This window comes from Colletotrichum costaricense, assembly GCF_030867565.1.
Source record: "Colletotrichum costaricense strain IMI 309622 chromosome Unknown Scaffold_8.1, whole genome shotgun sequence".
NCBI classification, from domain to species: Eukaryota; Fungi; Ascomycota; class Sordariomycetes; order Glomerellales; family Glomerellaceae; genus Colletotrichum; species Colletotrichum costaricense.
This window is the reverse complement of record NW_026848237.1, coordinates 585180-604931: the sequence shown is the minus strand read 5'-3', so window position 1 is coordinate 604931 and position 19752 is coordinate 585180. Positions and strand designations below refer to the sequence as shown.

Genomic DNA, 19752 nt, shown 5'->3' with positions numbered 1-19752 from the left:
TTTGGGTCTTGATGATGCGCCTATCGCCGAACATGGAGACATGGAGACTCTTTGGGGATTTTGAACACATCCACAAGACTTCTGAGTGGCACAGAGCAACATTTACCAATCGTTTCTACGGGTCATGGGCCCAACATGGTCTAGCTTGCGTCTCTTCCCGGGTGATACCTCCGCTCGAATCGTTGGTTGGGCAGCCAAAGTTCTTTTTTGTCTTTATTTTAGTTTTATTTCTTAATTTTTCTCTCTTTTTCCCACACAGATTCCCCCCAAAAAGTGCCCCAAAAAGCTCTGACCGCTCACCGTCTGTTCTGTCTTCCCACATCAAAGTGTGACAGCCCGGGAAGTCCATGTCTCTGCCGTGCCAGAGAAACACATCATAAACCAGGCAGCTATCAAACTCCAAAAAGGCAGCAGTTTAACAAGATGCATGTACCAACATGTGGGGGAAGTTTTTCGAGTCCAGACCGAGTGTCCACGGCCGGGCCTATCCGGGGCGAACAAGCGCACAGCGCAAGCGAGACGAGCGTGCGATACGGACAGGATAGGGGTTTGTTGTGAAATAAGGAATCCCGCTATAAGATGACCACCTGTCGTGATTTCAACAATTCGATAGCGGGGTAAAAATCTGCGTCCTGCGTCTTGCGTCCTTCAACCATCGTAATATACCACAACCCCGTCTTATCCTCGAACCAGCATCATGCGTGAAATTGTGAGTTGCGCGCACATGTTCGAGTCGAGTACCTTACTTTGTAAAGTCCCTCTTGACAAACTAACGCTTCTGTGATCCACTCTAGATTCACCTCCAAACCGGCCAATGTGTACGTCTCCCCATGCCCCTGTCCAGCGCTCAACGCGTCACAACGCGCCTTTACTGATGATAAGTCTTTGTAGGGCAACCAAGTCGGAACGGCTTTCTGGTATGAATGTGCCAATCTCGACATTGAGATCAATGTGAAGAGGACTTATTTGAACGTGTGGTTAATGTTCGCGACAACAGGCAAACCATTCACCCTGAGCATGGCTTGGATCAGGATGGACAGTGAGTTTTCCAGCTGCTCAGTCACCATGACGCAAATCTATGAGCATAGTATGCTGACTTTTCTATAGGTTCACTGGAACTGATGAGCAACAATCCGAGCGATTGAACGTCTACTTCACCGAGGTACTACCTTCATCTCACACGCGCCTCGTGATCTCATATGCGCCTCACCCCCTCTCATGATGTCTCTCAAAATTCTAACCGCAAACTCATGCAACGTAGGCCGGTAGACAAAAGTATGTCCCCCGCGCTGTCCTGGTCGATCTCGAGCCCGCCACGATGGAGGCAATCCGCTCCGGCCCGCTGGGCAACCTCTTCCGCCCGGACAACATGGTCAACGGCCAATCCGGCGCCGGTAACAACTGGGCAAAGGGCCACTACACCGAGGGCGCCGAGCTCGTCGACTCCGTCCTGGACGTCGTGCGCCGCGAGGCCGAGGCCTGCGACAGCCTTCAGGGTTTCCAAATCACCCACTCGCTCGGTGGCGGCACGGGATCCGGTATGGGCACTCTGCTCATTGCAAAGGTCCGCGAAGAATTCCCCGATCGTATGATGGCCACCTTCTCCGTCCTCCCGTCCGCCAAGGTCTCCGAGGTCGTCGTCGAGCCGTACAATGCTACCCTGTCGATTCACCAGCTCGTCGAAAACTCGGACGAGACGTTCTGTATCGACAACGAGGCGCTGTACGATATTTGCAGACGCACGCTTAAGCAGGCTCACCCCTCGTACGGACACTTGAACCACCTTGTGTCGAGAGTCATGTCCGGCCTGACGACTGGTTTCCGCTTCCCCGGCCAGCTCAACGCCGATCTCCGCAAGTTGGCCGTCAACCTCGTGCCCTTCCCGAGATTGCACTTCTTCACCGTCGGATTCGCGCCCCTCACCTCTTCCGCGTCCTTCTCGAACCTTGGCGTCGCCGAGCTCACCCAGCAAATGTTCGACCCCAAGAACGTCATGTTGGCGTCCGACTTCAGAGACGGACGCTTCTTGACTTGCTCCACCATGTTGTAAGTTGCGCTCTCGTGCCCCCGTTTCTCGAGCTGCGTCTAACCCCCTCAACAGCCGCGGAAAGGTGTCCATGAAGCAGGTCGAAGACCAAATTCACGCCATCAAGACCAAGAACTCCACCAACTTTGTTGAGTGGATTCCCAACAACATTCAAACTGCCCACTGCTCCGTCCCGCCCAAGGGTCTCGACGTCTCGTCCACGTTCATCGGCAACTCCACTGCGATTCAGAACAGTTTCCGCAGAGTTGGCGAGCAGTTCAGCGTCATGTTCCGCAGAAAGGCCTTCTTGCACTGGTACACTGGCGAGGGCATGGACGAGATGGAGTTCACAGAGGCCGAGTCCAACATGAACGACTTGGTGTCCGAGTACCAGCAGTACCAGGACGCGGGCATGGATGACGAGTATGCCGAGGAGTACGAGGATGAGGTTCCCGCCGAGGAGGAGTAGAGAGTTGCGGTCTCGTCATGGCAAGGTCATAATCACGTTGCCGATTATAGTTCCAATTGGATCCAGTCACTGAATGCTATTATCATTTAGCGCCACGATTCCCCTTCAAAGACATTAGACTACTAATTATACATGCAATTGTGTTTATGTGTATGCACAGTACGTACAATTTGTAGTGTTCATCAGGAGTCGTGAGCCAATTTTCAACATGTCATTGAGAATACCTAAACAATGCAGACTCGGTAGATGCCGCCGTCTAACCCGTCAAACTCTTCAGGCCTTAAACTCTCCCTTCTTCATTCGGGGCCTGGGCTAGGAATCAAGAAGTCCTCTTCTGTCACCTCACTTCGGATGTTTTTCTCGAAGGCCTCAACTGTGTCTCCCAGCATTTGAGATTCCCAGAGCGCCGTAATGCCCAATTTCTGTGCTATAATATGAAGGGCTTTCCTAACCGCTTCCACTGGGAACCTCAGATAAATACGCATTATCCCACCCGGAAGTGTCAGATCCCCATCAGTCACCATGCTTCGCAAATGTGAAAAGTGCCGCCATAGCGGCCCATCTTCCTCCCCGATCCTGCGCCATTCCTATTCCATCCATGAAAGGAAGTCAAGCCGTGTAAGATCTACTCGTAGTTCTTCCGTAACAACTTGCCGAGTTGCAAGATCGATCTCAGACTCGAATTCAAGGTAGCCTCCTGTAACCTTTTGTCCACGTCTCGCGCAAACCTCGTTCTGTTGCAACCGTTCGAAACTTTCATGTCCCATGAAGATTGGTAAGACGTGGCCTACTTTCGTGTCCTTGTTCCCGGGGGAAACCACATACTACAGCTGAGAAATGCTACGAGCGATATGGTATCTATTTTCAAGCGGTGTCCTTACTGCTTCATCAACGCAGTATCCAGATTTATTCAAATTGGCTTGAACCAATAATTTCCTTCGGACTACATATGCGCTTTCCGAGAGGTCCGTGAGACATTGGGTGTTTGTCAAGTAACTGTCCATGTAATAGGAAAGTTCTCAGAGCAGAAAGATAAGTACGACAAGCAAGTCACCAGTCGGTGCCTTCCATTCCCTTTCTTCTTAGAATCAAGAAGACGAGCCGGTCAAACTTGGAACTGCCAGAACATAATTCAGGATCCTGGGCGAAAAGCTCGTCATCATGCTTTAGCAACCTATTGAGCGGGTGCTGGTTTTTAACTAAGAACGAGTGTCCTGGTACAGAGTGGATTCTATACAAGGTCAGGCCGTCAAGGAATTCTTCCCGCGCTTCCACGATAGTCGAGCCGACGGATGCTGGCCCTGTCAGCCAAAGTGAGATGGATCCCGTATTGGTATCGACGGTGATGTCTCGGTGCCAAGGATGTATGTGGCAAAGTTTAGTCCCAGTACCTGATGACATAGCATTCTTCAGTCGATTCAATCGTTTTTTGGGAGGAGTATTTGCGGATTCGGTACACTGGGCGAAATTCATTCCTCTGTTCCGAAAAGAGTCATACTCTCCAGCTTTGATATAATCAAATTGCTTGATCGTTTCGTGGTCGTGTTTGCCCGATTACAATGGGTAAGTATTCTCCAGTTCGGGTGGCTCAATAAATAACTTTTCCCAAGACTTTTGCGTGTCCCAAGCAGGAAGCCAAGATGGATTTAGCTGAGCAGTATGGCCTTGCGCCGCGTAGATCTAGCCTATTTTGGTCACTTGCGTAGCTCTCTCGTCTGTACTATTCTGGTCGATGCAGATCGCGTCGACCCAAATCAGCTTCAAGCCACGAGATGGTCGTAAATATTTGAGCATGTCGCAACAGTTTCTGGTTTGGAAGATGATGTCCCAGTGGCCGCCCACGTAGATTGGATGACAACTATGTTCACAAGTTAGTGAATATTGAGCTCCATCGAGCCATGACAGGTGCTTATCTACCATTCGAAGTTGCCATTCTCATCGCCCCATGTGTACGAGATGGCATCATAGCCAGGGAAATGCGTGTCCTTGTATGACTCCAAGCCCACATGTATGGGATACAATGGACCTTTGTCCCCGGCAGCGTGGAGAACAGTAAGACGGAATTCGTCCGATAAAAGCGCAGTAATGATGCCCCGATTCGCATGAGCCGAATCAGAAGTTGAAATTGAAGCCGAACGAGCTCCTTGATCATCCTTGCTCTTATCACCTGGCGAATGGGTTGCGTTTTCCCCAGAGGTAAACGTGACTATAGGTGGCCAACTGAGGTTGAGACTCCCATATTCTTCGCTTTTTGGTACAGAAAGTACAGGGCCAGGCCGGTCTGCCGTCTTGAATCGAGCGTGAGCCGTGGCTCGACATTTCTCGCATCGAAGGATTTGATTGTCTCAGACTTGGATGATAGGTGAGGCGCACCAGTCCGCATGCCAGCGGCTCATGTTAATGGCAGTGGCACCGACTTCCCCGCGGATGAGGTGAATTGATGATGATGAAGTGACGAGGACTGCCGTACTCTGACTTGGAAATGATGGTTTTGAGTGATTTGAATCACGGTTTGTGGACTTTCTGCTTTGAGGGCCCAGGTTCTACAAAACATATGGAGGTCGAACATCGCGGTGGAAGATTGAGGCGGCTGCTCAACCCGTCCTGCTCCTCATCTAAGGTACTTCATGGGAAAATGGATCAGGCCTGCCTCGGCGGGTACAAAGGCAGTAGAACTTAGACATTTATGGCAGCATGCGTTGGCGAGGCCTTCTCCTGCGTCAATCAATCCAGCCACTCACAACCGGGCATGCAGGTTCTACCCGCTCTTCTAGCATCAGCTTGAAAGTCGTGATGGCAACCTGAGCGGGTGACCATCGCGAGGTGCGTTTCTTCTCACATTCTGCTTCTGAGACATGAATGGTAGATGCACATACATGGATGAGGGTAGATGCTTAAGGCTGAACGCATATTCAAACTGTTACCGTTGCTGTTACTGAACAGGAAAAAAGGTGGATAGATACATATCGATAGTTCTGACCCCAGACATCATCCAATTCGCCAGCATGGCCAAGTGGTAAGGCATCGCACTTGTAATGCGGGGATCCTGTGTTCGATCCACAGTGTTGGCACCAACGCTACGTTTTGCATTTTTGATCGACGGTATTATGGGCATCGAGTGCAGGTTGCTGTTCTTGAAGCAGAATGTGTTCGAATGTCGTCGTTGGCGAATCTGTCTTCACTTTGTCTTCAAGGTTATGCACAGACTGAGTGGTTGGGGAAATATTGCGACGTACTTTCTAGCTGCGGGGTCACAGCATATACCCAACTATAGTGAATACAGTGATGAGTTGCCATTACCGCTTGAAACAGGCACCGGCGAGTAATTTATGGTCACGATGTATCGATTCGATGAGCGAAAGAAGTGTTAACGTTGAATAGCAATCCTATGGGAAGTGTGCTCATCCGTTTTGCAAGACCCCATTTTCCCAGACCCATTCCTGATATCCGTACCTTTCCCAACGCCAAAGCGGCCGTTAATCATCACTGTTTGATGATACATAGTACATATATGGTTTGCACACAACTGACCCAATTTAGTTGTGGGCATGTGTGTGAATGCCATCCTCCCGCTTGGTGACTGCGTACGTCTTCCCATTGGGGGCATCTACCTCGAGATCACCCCTGGCCCGGATCGGCGACATTTCATATAAACGCTTCGCGACGACGAAGCTACCGGCAGCCCAGATCCACACGAGAACACCAATCGAGCAGGTAAAGAAGAGGATCGGGACGAGGACGAGGAGTGCAATGCCGATCCAGAAGAGGGAGAAAACGACAGCGGCGCCGAGAGCAAAGGCGATGGTTGAGGCGGAGAAGGACACGAAGACCAGGATTGGGAGGAAGGAGAAGATGAATTGGCAAAGAATAAAAGCCTGTAATGAATTCGTTAGCAAAAAAGATGTCCGACATTAGGGAGGCGAGTATCATTGGGGGTCGCATACAAAGAGGAATGGCTGCTCCTGGGCAAAGTTGTAGGCATTGCCGTACGCTCTTTGTCTGGTGTCGGAGCTGACGACCCGATTGATCTGTCGCTGGCCGTAGGCATAAACGCCGGCGGCGTTCTCCTTGGCCGAGGCCTTGATGTCGTTGTAGTCGCTGTGCGATGCCATGGTGGGCAATTGCTCTAGGGATTTGTGGTAGAGGACGGATGACGTTCGTTGATCGTAAATGAGCGTCAGGGGTGTTGAAGATGGAGGGATAGCCGATCGTGACTTCGGAGGAGGTTCGTCGGGGCAGCCTCCTTTTTCTTCAATCTGCAGTTTGACGCCTCTTCTTAGCTTCCCAGGGATGGACGGGAGGCTGCAATTCGAGAGGGGTCGGTCGAACGATTGGGGTGGGCGCTCGCAGGGAGACACGGGAGAGACACTGGCGCAGCTCAACGATTATGCGACGGAATACTTGGTACAAGTGAGGTAGCTCGGGAACGGCAAGCGGTAGGCCCGTGAGTGTGACGGACGAGTGACGGAGGCACTTGAGTCTGGATGGATGCAAGAAGCTAAGAGGCTACAGCCAGCGATGGACAATTGGATTTGCAGCTGATGCTGACATTGACACTTCTGACGTCGTCTCTCTGTGGCATTTGACAGAGAAGGGAGCGGGAGGAAAGGTGAAGGTACAAACAGGTCCTGGCTGACCTCACCACCCTCAGGAAAGAACGGCAAGTCGCGTTCCGCCGGGGCGCGTCATGCAGGTCGTAATTTAGTACTGCGTGCCTGCGTTCAGCTGGTCCCTGGGCTCTGGAGAAGTACCTGCCCCGCAGAGGGAGGAGGAGGAAAATGGTGCACAAGCCACACATCGCAGCATCAGCCACATCTACCCTGATGGATGAAGCTGTTCGGTACGTTATCACTGCCCCCGCCAGAGAAGGAGCTTGGGCCACCCATCGAGAAGTACCCGTGCGCAGATCTGCACGAAACGGAAGGACCTTTCTCTCCGTCTGTTCTTTGCCGTTTCGAAAGTCATGGTCACGTGCTGTTTCGGCCGGTACGGAACGGCGGGGGAACTGCCCAGCCAGAGGGCCACCTGCCAGCAGTTCTAATTTCCAGGAGAGCAGGAGCCAGGAGCAACTCGGGAAGGTTGCCGGTCTCCAAGTCCCTGCTCGACAGCCTCGACTCTCGCGACCTTTTCATCTGTGACATCTGCAAGGTTTTTAATCTGTCAAGAAAATCTGTTGGGCTGTCAACTCCATCATTCTTCTATTTTAAGCCCCGCCCTCGCATTATCCTGATTGCATCTGTGATATTCGTCATCGACGCACTCCAGATCAGATCCCATCAACCGTGTTGCGCATCTGCGAGTGCATGGGTCCCGGTCCATTAGCCGCACCGTGTAGGGCCCTGGGCCGCGGGACTCTCTCACACTTGGAACTGGGCTGGCAGTTGGCGTTGGTTTAGTTGCGTCCTGCAGCCCGGCAGTGTGAAAAGCGGCGCCACCGAGCTGGGGATCAGACAATAGTCCATCTTCGGACTGCATCTCTTTTGTCCAAGCGTCAAAACAGCCTTTGAGACATCTCATCACAGTCCCCGGGAACATAGGAGGAAGAGAGGAAGAAAGGATCAAACTCTTCTTACTTATCAGTTAAACGGTAACTCCCCGGCGGTGCTCGTCATTCTGAAAGGTGTACGAATACTCCGTACTCGTACTCCATCCGTATGGAGAACGAGTCAAATGCCATGAACGGCGCGCCGGAAAGGAAAGGGTCCACCACCTCGCTCAGGGACGAAGTGACGGCTCTGGAGAACGGCGCCGAACGGTCAAAGATGGGCACCGCGATCCGCGGAACACGCATAGGTCACAAGAAGTCGAGAAATGGGTGTCAGCAGTGCAAGAAACGGCGTGTCAAGGTCAGTTCAGTTCCCTGTATTAAGGGCTCTGTTCTCTGCAGCAAGCCACGCCAAGCCATCCTCTTATGGAGACTGGAGACTGGAGACTGGTGAGGTTCATAGTGACTTCAATCGGTAACTAACAAACATCCAGTGTGATGAGAGTCGGCCATGTCGCAATTGTGTACGGCACGATGTCAAGTGCAGCCTTGTCCTGACGCCATTCGCACCTCAGCTTCCTGCCGTGACCGAGTCGCCAAAACCAACTCAAGATACCGCGAGTACAGCAACACCAGGTAGCATCGGGGACGCCTCGACGACCAGTCGCCCGGCCAGCCGCCGCGAGAGACCATCACCTCAATTGTCTTCCTTGAAAGACAAAGTCGCGGCCATCCAGGGGCTGTTGTCAGAGTTTACGGCTGAAGTAGATGCCCTCAACCAAAACGGTCATGATAACTACTCCAGCCCGGCCAATGGCTCAAGTCATGGAGACTCGGGAGACTCTCAGAGTATTTCACGAGCTGACTGGCTCACCGACATGCAACTCGTCCATCACTTTACCTCCAACACAGCTCATACTCTTTCTGAGAATCCAGACTTTGTACATTTGTGGACTACGACTGTTCCTCAAATTGCCTTCGCCAACGTAAGAATTCCCCTATATCCATCTTTACACTCCCACTAAGTCATTCAGGACTTCCTTCTCCACGGCATCCTCGCCGTCTCAGCTATACACAGAGCGCACATCAATCCCGAGAAAAGAGACGAGTATGCCAACTTATCAGCACGCCATCAGAACATCGCTCTGAGCCAATTCTCGCCAGGACTGAGCGAGATTGGCGAGAACAACGCAGACGCCTACGTACTCCACGCAATATGCATCTTCCTGCTCAACACCTACTCTATCGCGAACCCCCACGGGCCCATCACATCTAAGGACGTCGCCCAGTCCTTCATTTTACTACAAGGTCGGTGCTTCGCCCATCTCACGTCTCCGCCCATGCTGACCCATCGCAGGCATCAAGAGCATTCTCACCCTCCCCTTTGCCCACCGATACATCTCCAACGGCCCGTTGGCCCGCTGGCTCTACCAAGGCGGCGTCGAGCCCGCCGTCGGAGGCAACTTTGCCTCGAAAATCGACGATCTCCTCACTCTCACGCGAAGCATGGCCCCTTCAGATGATACAACAACCTGCCAATCCGCGCTCGAGGGCCTCAAAATCACCTTTGCCGCAGTTTCTGCTCCGCAGCATAGGTCCGGTCTCGTCTGGCGCTGGGCTGTCTCCCTCCCCCAGCCCTTCCTCGAGCTGATGATCCAGAACCACCCCATGGCCCTCGTCATACTCATGCACTACGCGGCACTGGTGCACGCATTTGAGCGGAATATGTGGTACCTCGTCGGCTGGGGCAATAATGTGGCATCGGCTTTAGACCAGGCTATCCAGGAACCATGGAGGGAGTGGATCCAGTGGCCTCTGAGGTGTATTCGAGAGGGTGTTGATATTCGGCAGGTTGAGCCGTTCAAGCCGGTTCCGATTGAGAGCGTCCCGAGGACGCAGCCTCCCACTGCTGCCAATTTCAAGCTGGACCTTTTCAGGTTGGGCGAGCCACCAGCATGACGCGCTCGAGGATTCGATTCAGATTAGACTTCTCTGGGAGATTGATCAGTCTATCGGAATGGTACGAACCGATTCTCTGAGTGAAAAGCGGTCCACTCGCAGGAGGCCCCTTTCAGAGACTGTATCTGCAAACCATCACCCAATGACGCAGCGTGAGATGCTGGCAATGCAACTTCTCCACGCTGGCTTAAGTTGGGCAGGAATACGCTTCGCTCGCCTGTACAGCACAGGCACACGCCGAGCTTCGGCTGTGGCCCAGCTGCGTTCCGGCAAGAATGATGTGGCCGCCTGGGTGTCCGCGAGATAACATGACCTGGTTCGGACTGAGAGGTCGACCTGGTTAGAATACCAGCTGCATATGCGGCACCACGCAGTAAAGGATTCGTTGATTCATATAATGGGCCATTTACAGTCATCGAGCGATGCAACGCGCAACGCTTGATGCAACGCGCAACGCTCGAGGCGCCAAAGAATTCATCGGTATGGTGACATTGTATAGAGGGAGGTATAGAGGGAGCCTGGAAAGCATGGGCAACCTAGGCCAGCATATCGCCAACGAGAGAGAGAGATCGGCAAATGAGGAAACATACATCAACCGTGTGGACCTACAAAAACTGTGTCAACGGAAGTATCATCTGGCAGTACGTACATATGACACCAATTAAGATATCGGGCTCGGCCCATCAATTCACATCCATCAACTTTATATGCAGTATTAAATTACGCCATCAATTGGCCCCATACGCAACGGCATGTCCCCATGTTCATGTTGAGGACCTTTGCGACTGGCTCTGACTTGGTTCTTGGTGTGTTAGTACCGAAAGATCAGGAATGGGGTGGGATGCCACCGCGGCGCAGCAACAACACAAAAAGTGCCAAAAATGAGTTCAATTGAGTAGCAACTTAAAACCCATGCGAAAGAAGGCCAAAAGTAAAAATAATTGTCCCTAGCAAGGCTCGAACTTGCGACCTTTGGATATCCCCTAGATGATCTAGAGTCATATGTATTTGATATGAGACCAACGCTCTACCGACTGAGCCATAGAGACTGATTGATGGAGAGCCGAAGGCAGCTAAGGCTTTAGAAAGGTATCATAGTGGAGTCAGCGTGCAGCCTCTGCGCCATCCCGCGCCCCCCCACAGCCCCCGCGCCCCACCTCGCTCTTCCGCCGCGTTTCGGCCTCCCGCCGTTAACTTCGGCCACCTCGAATCGCCGCGAGGACTTGAAAGTTCCACCGAACCGCGCACCTCTCGTCTTACCATTGCCAGAAACTCGACCAACGTAGAATAAGACCATCTTGGCTCTCTTAGCCAAGCTTCCCATTGAGACCTAATTATCAAGCAGTTTCCCAAGACCGCGAGGACACTTGCGCGTTCTGACAGTAACACACCATTAGACGCTGCCAAACTCTCCGTCTCACTCTTGCTGCGCCTCCACTATGTTTTGGTTCTCTTTCTGCCGAGATGGCGTGAGCTGTAGTAAGGCACCGCATTCCATCTCATCTACAGTCCATCTCTGAGAGGCTTGAGGGGCTGGACTGGTAGAACCAGTCACATGAAACGAACTACACAAACCCAAGCTTTCTTCCTCCTTGGTAACTATACTGCGTGAGAAGTAGTCTTGGATATGGGATGATTAATGACCCCGCGTCCTTATCCTGCCCTTCACAATGCCGATCTGTGGCTTGCTATGTTCTCTTCGACTACGCATCCTATCCGTCTTGTCCTCCCTTCACTCCGTGCCCAAGTTCCTCCGCCTCCGAATGAATCCTTATCCCGGTCATAACCTACCTACGTCCCCTACCCGTAGACATCTCTCGCCCAGCCGGACGCCCAGACGCCAAGAAGCATGAACCATCACCAAGCACTTACCACCTCCTCTTCCAACGGACAAACTCCCATTGGCCCGTCGGTCTCATTCTCCCCTCTACTCACCACCACCCCCGGTCACCGTCTCACCTCTCGCCGTCTTGGAACCCTTCCTCGCGAGGCGAGACCTCTTTCTCGGCCCCTCCCCTTTGCGCCCATCACACTATTCTCGCCGGCAGACTTGGCGAGAGCTCAGAGCTACGCGAGAGTGCAGTGTCATCCCGGCTTCCGACCTGGAGGTTGTTGGTCCGGTTGAGGGGCGATCCCTGACGACGCCTCCTGCTCGTCCACGCCTCAAGTGAGGTGTGTTGATGAGACGAAGAATTATATATCATGCTCACGAGCACCGTCAAGTTGAGACTGTTTTCTATTCTCTCTATCAAACACAGCAGGCAAGCAAACACTTGTAGTAGGTCAGAGCTTGCAGAACAATACCCAGCACACCCGATATCACGATATCTCAACATCGACTTACACCACCACCCACCAACACCATCATGACACTCGTCACAGAGTCCAAGCCCTCCCAGGCTCCCTCCCAAACCCACGAAGCCGAAGCGGACACCCACTCCCTCCACTCAACCCCCTCCTCCTCCTCCTCAGCCCGCTCAACAACCTCCCGCCGCCTCTCCCTAACCCGCACCCTCTCCTCCCTCCACCGAACCCGCACCAACAGCACCACGGCCACCGAAAGGGCTCCTCCCGCCGTAAAACCCCCCAATAAAGGCTTCGGCGCAAACCTCCACAAGATAACAACAACAGCCGGCATCCCCTTCAACAAAGCCGCAAACCTCGTCGGCGCAGAAGGCTGGTTCCCGCAAACCATGCCCCGCGAGTGCGCAAAAGCAGCACGCATCCTCCACGCCTTCACAGACCTCGGCCCCGAACCCCCCAAGGCCCAGGGTCCCCTCCACCCGCTCGGCATCACCCGCCGCTCCATGGTCACCATCCCCCACCAGGTCCTCGCCCACTGCGCCGGCCTCGCCATCTTCAACACCCTCCGCGCGGGGGCGTACATGGGCTCCCTCGCCGCCGGCTCCGGTATCGTCGTCGCGCGCAGACCGGACGGGACGTGGTCCCCCCCTTCGTCGTTTGTCGTGTCCACCCTCGGCGCGGGCTTCATGTTCGGCCTCGACATATACGACTGCGTCCTCGTCCTCAACACCGCAGCCCAAGTCGCAGCCTTCACGCACCCGCGCGTCTCCCTAGGCACAGAAGCCTCCGTGGCAATCGGGCCCGTCGGCACAGGCGGCGCAGTGGAAGCCGCGGTATCCAAGACGGCGAGGCCAATGTACAGCTACATGAAGTCCCGCGGCCTCTGGGCGGGCGTGCAGATTGACGGGACAATCATCCTCGCGAGACAAGACTGCAACGGCGTGGCCTACGCGGACCGCCGCATCTCGGCCAAGAAGATTCTGCAGACGCAGGCCGAGTGGCCCGAGGGGTCGATGCCGCTTTGGCAGACACTAATGGCGCTGGAGGGGCGGTATACGATGGATCCTGCTATTGCGAGGGAGGTGGCGATGATGGGGCCGCCGGGGGATGCTACGCCGCCGCCGCCGATGGAGGATGATGTGCCTGCGCCGGCGTATACGCCTTCCATTGCGTCGCAGTTGAATTTGAACACTTACGGTGGTGGAGAGGAGGGGATCACGAACGCGCCCAAGGATGTCGAAGAGGAGCCTGTCTTGGATGAAAAGGAGAGGCTTAGGCGGGCGGGATACTAAGCTGTGATTTGCAGTTTTTTTCCTCATAACGGTTTGTCTTTGTAACAGATGTCTCTAACGAATGCGCCTTGGCTTGAACGATCTATCTTAGATTGAGCATCATTTCTTTTACATTTGGGATTACGGATTATGGCGCGCAACATTAGACTGTCACAATAATTTCCTATAGCACGATATCAAGACAATATGAATTCCCGTTTAAAGTTCTCATTTACAAAATTACCCTCAACAACCCTAAATTCAGCGGGGAATCGAATTAGAATATGCTTCCGGTACCTCGCCTCATCGGCCAGGAACTTCCTTGACACTCGCCAGCCGGACACGTCAGGGATGCTGTCCCTTCGGAGTAGAGGCTGTGAAGTCTAGACCTCACCTCACTCAATGCAAAAAAGAGCCTGGCCGAGGCTGTCAAGCTGCACAATCACACCTTGGGTTCAGAGTGACATGAAGAAAGTTCCTCTGGACATCACGCTTTCGCTGACATTCAGATTGCCACTCTGTGAGCTGGCGGCCAATTTCACCATTGAGACCCTGGCACCCTTCCGTTAGTATGCGGAGAGATATTGGCGTCTTACTAAGGGCCTCTGTTCGACCAAACCGCTTCATATCGGTAGATGGCATTTCGTTTAGGTCGAATTAGGGTTGTTGTTCGGTGCTTATAATATGTAGTTCGCCTGGGAGTCGAGAAGTCGTCGTTGGGCAAGGAGATTAAACACTTTCTAATTACCGGTTGTTGCTTCACTACATGTCACATGGTCATCATTTCAAGCTGCAACATTATCAACGCATGTCATGTCGTTAATCAATGCCAAGTCAACGTCAAGTAACGTCAAGGCATGCCTTGCCATTATCTCTATCGTAGTCCCGTCTAGCCTTAGTCCCGTACCCTCGTCATACAAACTACAAGTACAAGCCCTCAGGCTCACTCTCCTGCTTGGTGCGAAGTACTCTCTCTCTGGCCGACCGGAAGTCTGCCATCTGGACGCGCATACGGCGTTCACGGAGAGCCAAGAGACCAGCCTCTGAGCAAATGGCCTTGATGTCGGCACCAGAAAGGTCGTCCTTTTGCGAGATGAACTCCTCCAGGTCGACATCGTCGTTGAGCGACATCTTGGATGTGTGAAGCGTAAAGATCTTGCGCTTGGTGTTCTGATCGGGGTTCTCAAAGAGAATCTTTCTGTCGATACGTCCGGGACGAATCAGGGCAGGGTCGAGAGTCTCGATCTTGTTGGTGGCCATGATGACCTTGACGTCACCGCGGTCGTCGAAACCGTCAAGCTGGTTGAGAAGTTCCAGCATGGTTCTCTGGACTTCGCGCTCACCACCAGACGTCGAGTCGTAACGCTTCGTGCCGATGGCATCGATTTCATCAATGAAGACAATCGAGGGAGCATTCTCGCCAGCAACCTAAACTTGTCAGTGACCATCGCATTGGCAAAAATAATCAAGACAAACGTACCTGGAACAACTGGCGGACAAGACGGGGACCGTCTCCGAGGTACTTCTGAATAAGTTCACTTCCCACTATACGCAGGAAAGTGGCAGACGTCTGGTTGGCGACAGCCTTGGCGAGCAGCGTCTTTCCGGTACCGGGAGCACCGTAGAGAATGACACCTTTCGGCGGCTTGATACCCATCTCCTCGTACAGCTCCGGATGCAGCAGAGGAAGCTCGACTGACTCTCTGACTTCCTGGATCTGCTGCTCCAAACCACCAATGTCGGCGTATGACTCCGTCGGAGCCTTGTCCAGCTTCATCACACTGACCAGGGGATCAGCATCGTCGGTCAGAACACCGACAATGCTGACGCTCTTGTGATGGAGAAGGACACTGGCGCCAGGTTCCAGCAAGTCCTTGTCGACGAAGCTCATGATGCTGACATAGTACTCGGGACCAGTCGTGCTACTGACAATCGCGTGGTCATCGTCAATCATCTCCTCCAGCGTACCGACGCCCATGGGGCTGCCACGCATATCGTCGACACGACCGCGCTCGTCTGCCATGCGGTCGACATCACCCTCGGGGCCAACGGCAGCACCCTCCTTGACGGCCTTGGCCTTGCGAAGGCGCTCTTGGTTCTCGACGTATTCCTCTTCCAGGATCAAGTGATCGTGGATTCGCTGCATTCGTAGTAGGCGGAGTTTGCATCGACTGGTGGGGAAGACGGCGGGAAGCTTCGCAGCGGCGCTGGTGCCGGCCGCCTTTCTCTTCTTGCGACCGACTCTGGTGGTAGGGCGTGGGGGAGGCTCGTACTTGGGCTTCTCCTTCTGCATTGCCAGTCAGTCAGTATTCATCTTCTTCTTTATTGTTTCCAAACTCGATAAACATACCTTCTTATCCTTCTCGTCCTTTCCATCGCCTCCACCACCCATTCCTGACTGGTTTTGACCCTACGAAGCTGTTAGATTGTGACTGCCACGTTTCGGACAGTGATGCTCACCATCTTGTGCCACGGGGAGCTCCAAGAGCTCAGTGGAAGTGTGCAGACGGCTTTTCTGTGTTGATGAGAAGAAAAACGGGCGATCCTCTGATTCGGGGAGGTGTTGGGGTGTCGTCAATGAGCTTGTGATGATGATGGGTGTAGGTGGGTTCCGGAGATGGAGATGGAAGCGCAGGGGAGCAATGGAAGGCAAGGCTGCTGCTGCTTGCGTAGGTAATCAGTGCGTAGCAACACCGGGAGCCACTGCAGGCGGCAGGAAACGCGACGCTCAGCTTCCCTGGCTCACTTGGGCCGGATGAGGAAAGGGCGATTATGGGGTCACGTGCCGTGTATCGAGTGATTACCTAAGACACGATGCTGAGTCAGTCTCCCCAACCAGATGGGACTGGATGGTCTCCTTCCAACCTTTTAGGATTGAAGCCGCCAGGAAATAAAGGTTAAAGAGCAAGACTACAGACCTCGTCTTACCTAGAATCGCATGCCTCTAATTCGGTGTTTGCGAATCCCTTCTGAGAGAAGATGATAACGGGCGGCTTGTTCCACGGGCTTGTTCCTCGGATTCTAAGCAGTCTTTGCCTTGCTTTCTCGTTCATCTTTACACTAAACAAAGCCCAGCTTAATAACGATCTGAATACTCCTTTGATGAATCTACGAGAGAAGCTCGCCAGCATCTTTCAACACTGATAACCTATACAGAGCCGCCCCCGGTTGGTATGATATGCTGTATTTCAGGAATAGCTTGTAAGACGTATGGGGGCCATGTAGACGATCCTCAGTTCAGTAGATGAGTAACAGACGCCTTCCTAGCATTTGCGAATATGCTGCTAGTTTCCAGGCCATCTTTGCCTCGAATCATGACAGTAAAAGTCAATTCAACCAGTCATGGATTGAAAAAAAGCATATGACGGAAGTTTGGGACTGGCTCTCATGCATTGCTTTTGCTGCTAGACGTTGAACTGAGTGCTCGAATAGTCAATTACACAAAAGCATGATTAAAAAGGCTGACCAAAGACTGGTTAGGAGACACTGACGGATTGTCATTAATTCTTTTAGAATTGTATCCACTCTTCAAAAAATCTAGGGCCTACTCGCTAGCAAAGTTGGGCCAAAGCCCAGCTCCCTGACACAGAGTTTGGCTGATGGCTGTCTGTCACAGCTGTGTAAGTGAAGCCCTGGTGACACCGAGGGCCATGGCGTCTGGTTGGGTTGCCAAGGTCAGCATCAGTCCCTACTTCTCCATATGTACAGATCTTCGCGATAGATACGACTTTCTTTGTATGCAGCAAGCTGTTCATCTGCTTTGACTACCTTGGGTACTCAGAACTCGAAAAATATTGAATGAGAATCGTTGGTGTAACCAGACGGTAAAAGTGACAGGTCCGGTGCTGCTTACCTTGCCTTACCTAAGCTTCGAGGTACGTCTTGTGCTCTTGCACCGTTCCCAACCCCGCCTTCTCCCGCACCTCAGCTCCTCCAGCGGGCCACACAGCTCCCTGGAGGCTGACGGCCCTGACAATCCGAGGGCGCTAAGGTGCTGTAGTGGGCTTGCACGGACCATTCCAGCATCATCCGTCGCTGAAGGGGGGAGGGGCACGTCCACCGGCTCTCCTTCTCCTCTCAGACGAGGCAAGCTGCGACTGAAAGTTGGGTTCCGACACTGAACGGTCTTTTGCCAGCATCACCACCACCAACGCCAACACAACCTTGCCTCGCTTTATTCCCGAGAAACACCAAGTAACGACGCATCACCGACTCGAATCACACAGCTCGAAATTTAACTACGTTACATACTCTATAAATAACACGTCTCGGATCTTCAGCACCACCTACCCTACTGCTAAGGAATACCCATCGACAACCCCCATCGAATCCGCAACGCATCTGCAACATGTCCACCCCCAAGGAGCGACGCATCACCAAGGAGTTGCATGACATTCGCAATGACAAGGACAACTCTGGAGTATTTGCTCAGCCGCTCGACGAGGCCAACTTGCTGCATCTGAAGGGCTCCTTTCCCGCACCTCCCGATACACCATACGCCGGCGGCTTGTATGAAGTCGACATTAAGATTCCCGACAGCTACCCCTTCAAATCTCCCACCATTAAGTTCATCACCAAGATCTGGCATCCTAATGTCAGCAGTCAAACCGTGAGTCTTTCTCCCATCGCCTCGTTGTGGTTGTTTCGCCATCCTTCACAACATATATGCCCTCCAAGACCACCAGCACCAGAGATGCTAACTGGGATAGGGAGCCATCTGTCTCGACACACTGGGCAGTGGTTGGTCCCCCGTGCAGACGATAAAGACGGCGCTGCTTTCCCTCCGCATGCTGCTCGAGTTTCCGAATCCCAAGGATCCCCAAGATGCAGAGGTGGCCAAGATGATGCTGGAGAACCCCGAGGGGTTTGCGAAAAAGGCACACGAGTGGGCCGTTAAGCACGCTGGTGCACCGTCAAAGGATTTTGACACAACAAAGTACAAGCAAGTTGCTTCCGAAGTAAAGCAAGATGACGCAAACAGGTGTGTTTTCAAGAGTCGGCTGCACGCTGGACGAGTCTACAGCACAGGAAATTTGCATAAAGAAACAAGGCTGACAGGTTTTTAGGTATGCCGGCTACAATAAGGATCTTATTGACCGCTTTGTCGGCATGGGATTCGAGCTCGATGCTGTCGTTGAGGCCTTCACCTTTATTGGAATCGACCGCAATGGTGGCATGGACTATGAGCTGGAGGAGGCGTACCTTGGCGACATCACCGCCCACCTCCTCGGTGAGCAATGATTCGACTACCCGAAGAAAGGTCGCTCGACGGAACGGTCGATCGAGGTCGACGGCCACCCGGCTATCACCTCATTCGCTCCGAGGCGATAGGAGTACAAAGTCACGAACACGGTAAATCATGAGACGACAGGCAGCATTGCATCGAGTATGGAGTTGGTCTACTTCTAGAGTTGGGCATCAGTGGAATTCTGGCTTTCGTGGCGAGTGGTTCGTTGGCGATGCGGTATAGGGAACTCGGAGCAATCCTGGCTTGAAAAGCTCAGGATGCCGCCTTCGAGAACCTACTGCTTGCGCGCTCGTATGGACCATTTTGCTTTGACGGCAACGTGTCGCATGTCTGGTATCCAGGCGGGAATAAGGACGGTTGGTTTGAACGGGGCACGGAGTATTTGCCTGCCTGAGCGTTTGGCTCTAGCAGTTCCGCATCGCGGACTTTTGGCGTTTTGGGCACGCGGGACGTTTTTGGTTTCTTCTACTCTTCTCCCATCACTGCTTTCCAGCAGCTTTCTAGCAAAGAGTGTTTTCTGTAAGATACACAGGTAGCCCTAGCTTATGTATGCTCTCTCGCATACCAAGGTCGCATTGGCCTCTTTAGTAAGTAGATTGGCGACTCAAAATCCACATCATCCAACATGAAAGCCGCATCCTTTCCTCCGGATACTGGTCCCCAGTTTTTTTGGGCCGAAGCCGCTTTCCCCTCGGGGTTCGGGGACGGGACCCTTGTTGGTTTTACTCGGGGGTTGTATGTTGTATGGGGAGTCGTACGACGGCAAGGGCCCTACATGCCGAGATGGCGCGAAGCGCAACGAATGAGGTCAGAGGAATGAGATAGCGGGTAGCATTGCATATATCTCGCGGTAATAAAAATGTTTATAAAGCTTGGGGAATTGGAGATACAAAACTGGAGATGGAGAGGGATGGGAGAGAGGATCCGCGATATTTCTCACTTCGTGAAGTCTTGAGGAACTTGTTCAAACTTTCCCACTTCTTCCACTTT

The 19752-nt window shown here is 52.9% G+C and overlaps 7 protein-coding genes across 7 annotated transcripts; 4 read left to right on the top strand and 3 right to left on the bottom strand.

Moving 5' to 3' along the window:
* Positions 1–697: 697 nt before the first annotated feature.
* Positions 698–2495, top strand: CCOS01_08226 (tubulin/FtsZ family protein; the record flags this gene model as incomplete). The annotated part of the gene is made up of 7 exons (XM_060456387.1): positions 698–709; positions 795–818; positions 892–917; positions 998–1039; positions 1108–1162; positions 1262–2046; positions 2102–2495. 7 exons carry the CDS (start codon positions 698–700, stop codon positions 2493–2495), a joined length of 1338 nt encoding a protein of 445 aa, XP_060312661.1.
* A 1760-nt stretch (positions 2496–4255) lies between these two features.
* CCOS01_08225 (uncharacterized protein) lies at positions 4256–4878 on the bottom strand (the record flags this gene model as incomplete). Its single annotated transcript, XM_060456386.1, has 3 exons — positions 4256–4353; positions 4413–4662; positions 4729–4878. 3 exons carry the CDS (start codon positions 4876–4878, stop codon positions 4256–4258), a joined length of 498 nt encoding a protein of 165 aa, XP_060312660.1.
* Positions 4879–6031: 1153 nt separating this feature from the next.
* On the bottom strand, positions 6032–6607 carry CCOS01_08224 (uncharacterized protein; the record flags this gene model as incomplete). The annotated part of the gene is made up of 2 exons (XM_060456385.1): positions 6032–6370; positions 6440–6607. 2 exons carry the CDS (start codon positions 6605–6607, stop codon positions 6032–6034), a joined length of 507 nt encoding a protein of 168 aa, XP_060312659.1.
* Positions 6608–8149: 1542 nt separating this feature from the next.
* CCOS01_08223 (uncharacterized protein) lies at positions 8150–9939 on the top strand (the record flags this gene model as incomplete). The annotated part of the gene is made up of 4 exons (XM_060456384.1): positions 8150–8341; positions 8475–8966; positions 9015–9288; positions 9338–9939. The coding sequence occupies 4 exons, from the start codon at positions 8150–8152 to the stop codon at positions 9937–9939; spliced, it is 1560 nt and encodes a 519-aa protein (XP_060312658.1).
* A 2366-nt stretch (positions 9940–12305) lies between these two features.
* Positions 12306–13535, top strand: CCOS01_08222 (uncharacterized protein; the record flags this gene model as incomplete). Its single annotated transcript, XM_060456383.1, has 1 exon — positions 12306–13535. One exon carries the CDS (start codon positions 12306–12308, stop codon positions 13533–13535), a length of 1230 nt encoding a protein of 409 aa, XP_060312657.1.
* Positions 13536–14435: 900 nt separating this feature from the next.
* Positions 14436–15906, bottom strand: CCOS01_08221 (26S proteasome subunit P45 family protein; the record flags this gene model as incomplete). The annotated part of the gene is made up of 3 exons (XM_060456382.1): positions 14436–14942; positions 14995–15801; positions 15865–15906. 3 exons carry the CDS (start codon positions 15904–15906, stop codon positions 14436–14438), a joined length of 1356 nt encoding a protein of 451 aa, XP_060312656.1.
* Positions 15907–17862: 1956 nt separating this feature from the next.
* CCOS01_08220 (ubiquitin-conjugating enzyme) lies at positions 17863–18755 on the top strand (the record flags this gene model as incomplete). Its single annotated transcript, XM_060456381.1, has 3 exons — positions 17863–18123; positions 18224–18495; positions 18581–18755. 3 exons carry the CDS (start codon positions 17863–17865, stop codon positions 18753–18755), a joined length of 708 nt encoding a protein of 235 aa, XP_060312655.1.
* Positions 18756–19752: the final 997 nt, after the last annotated feature.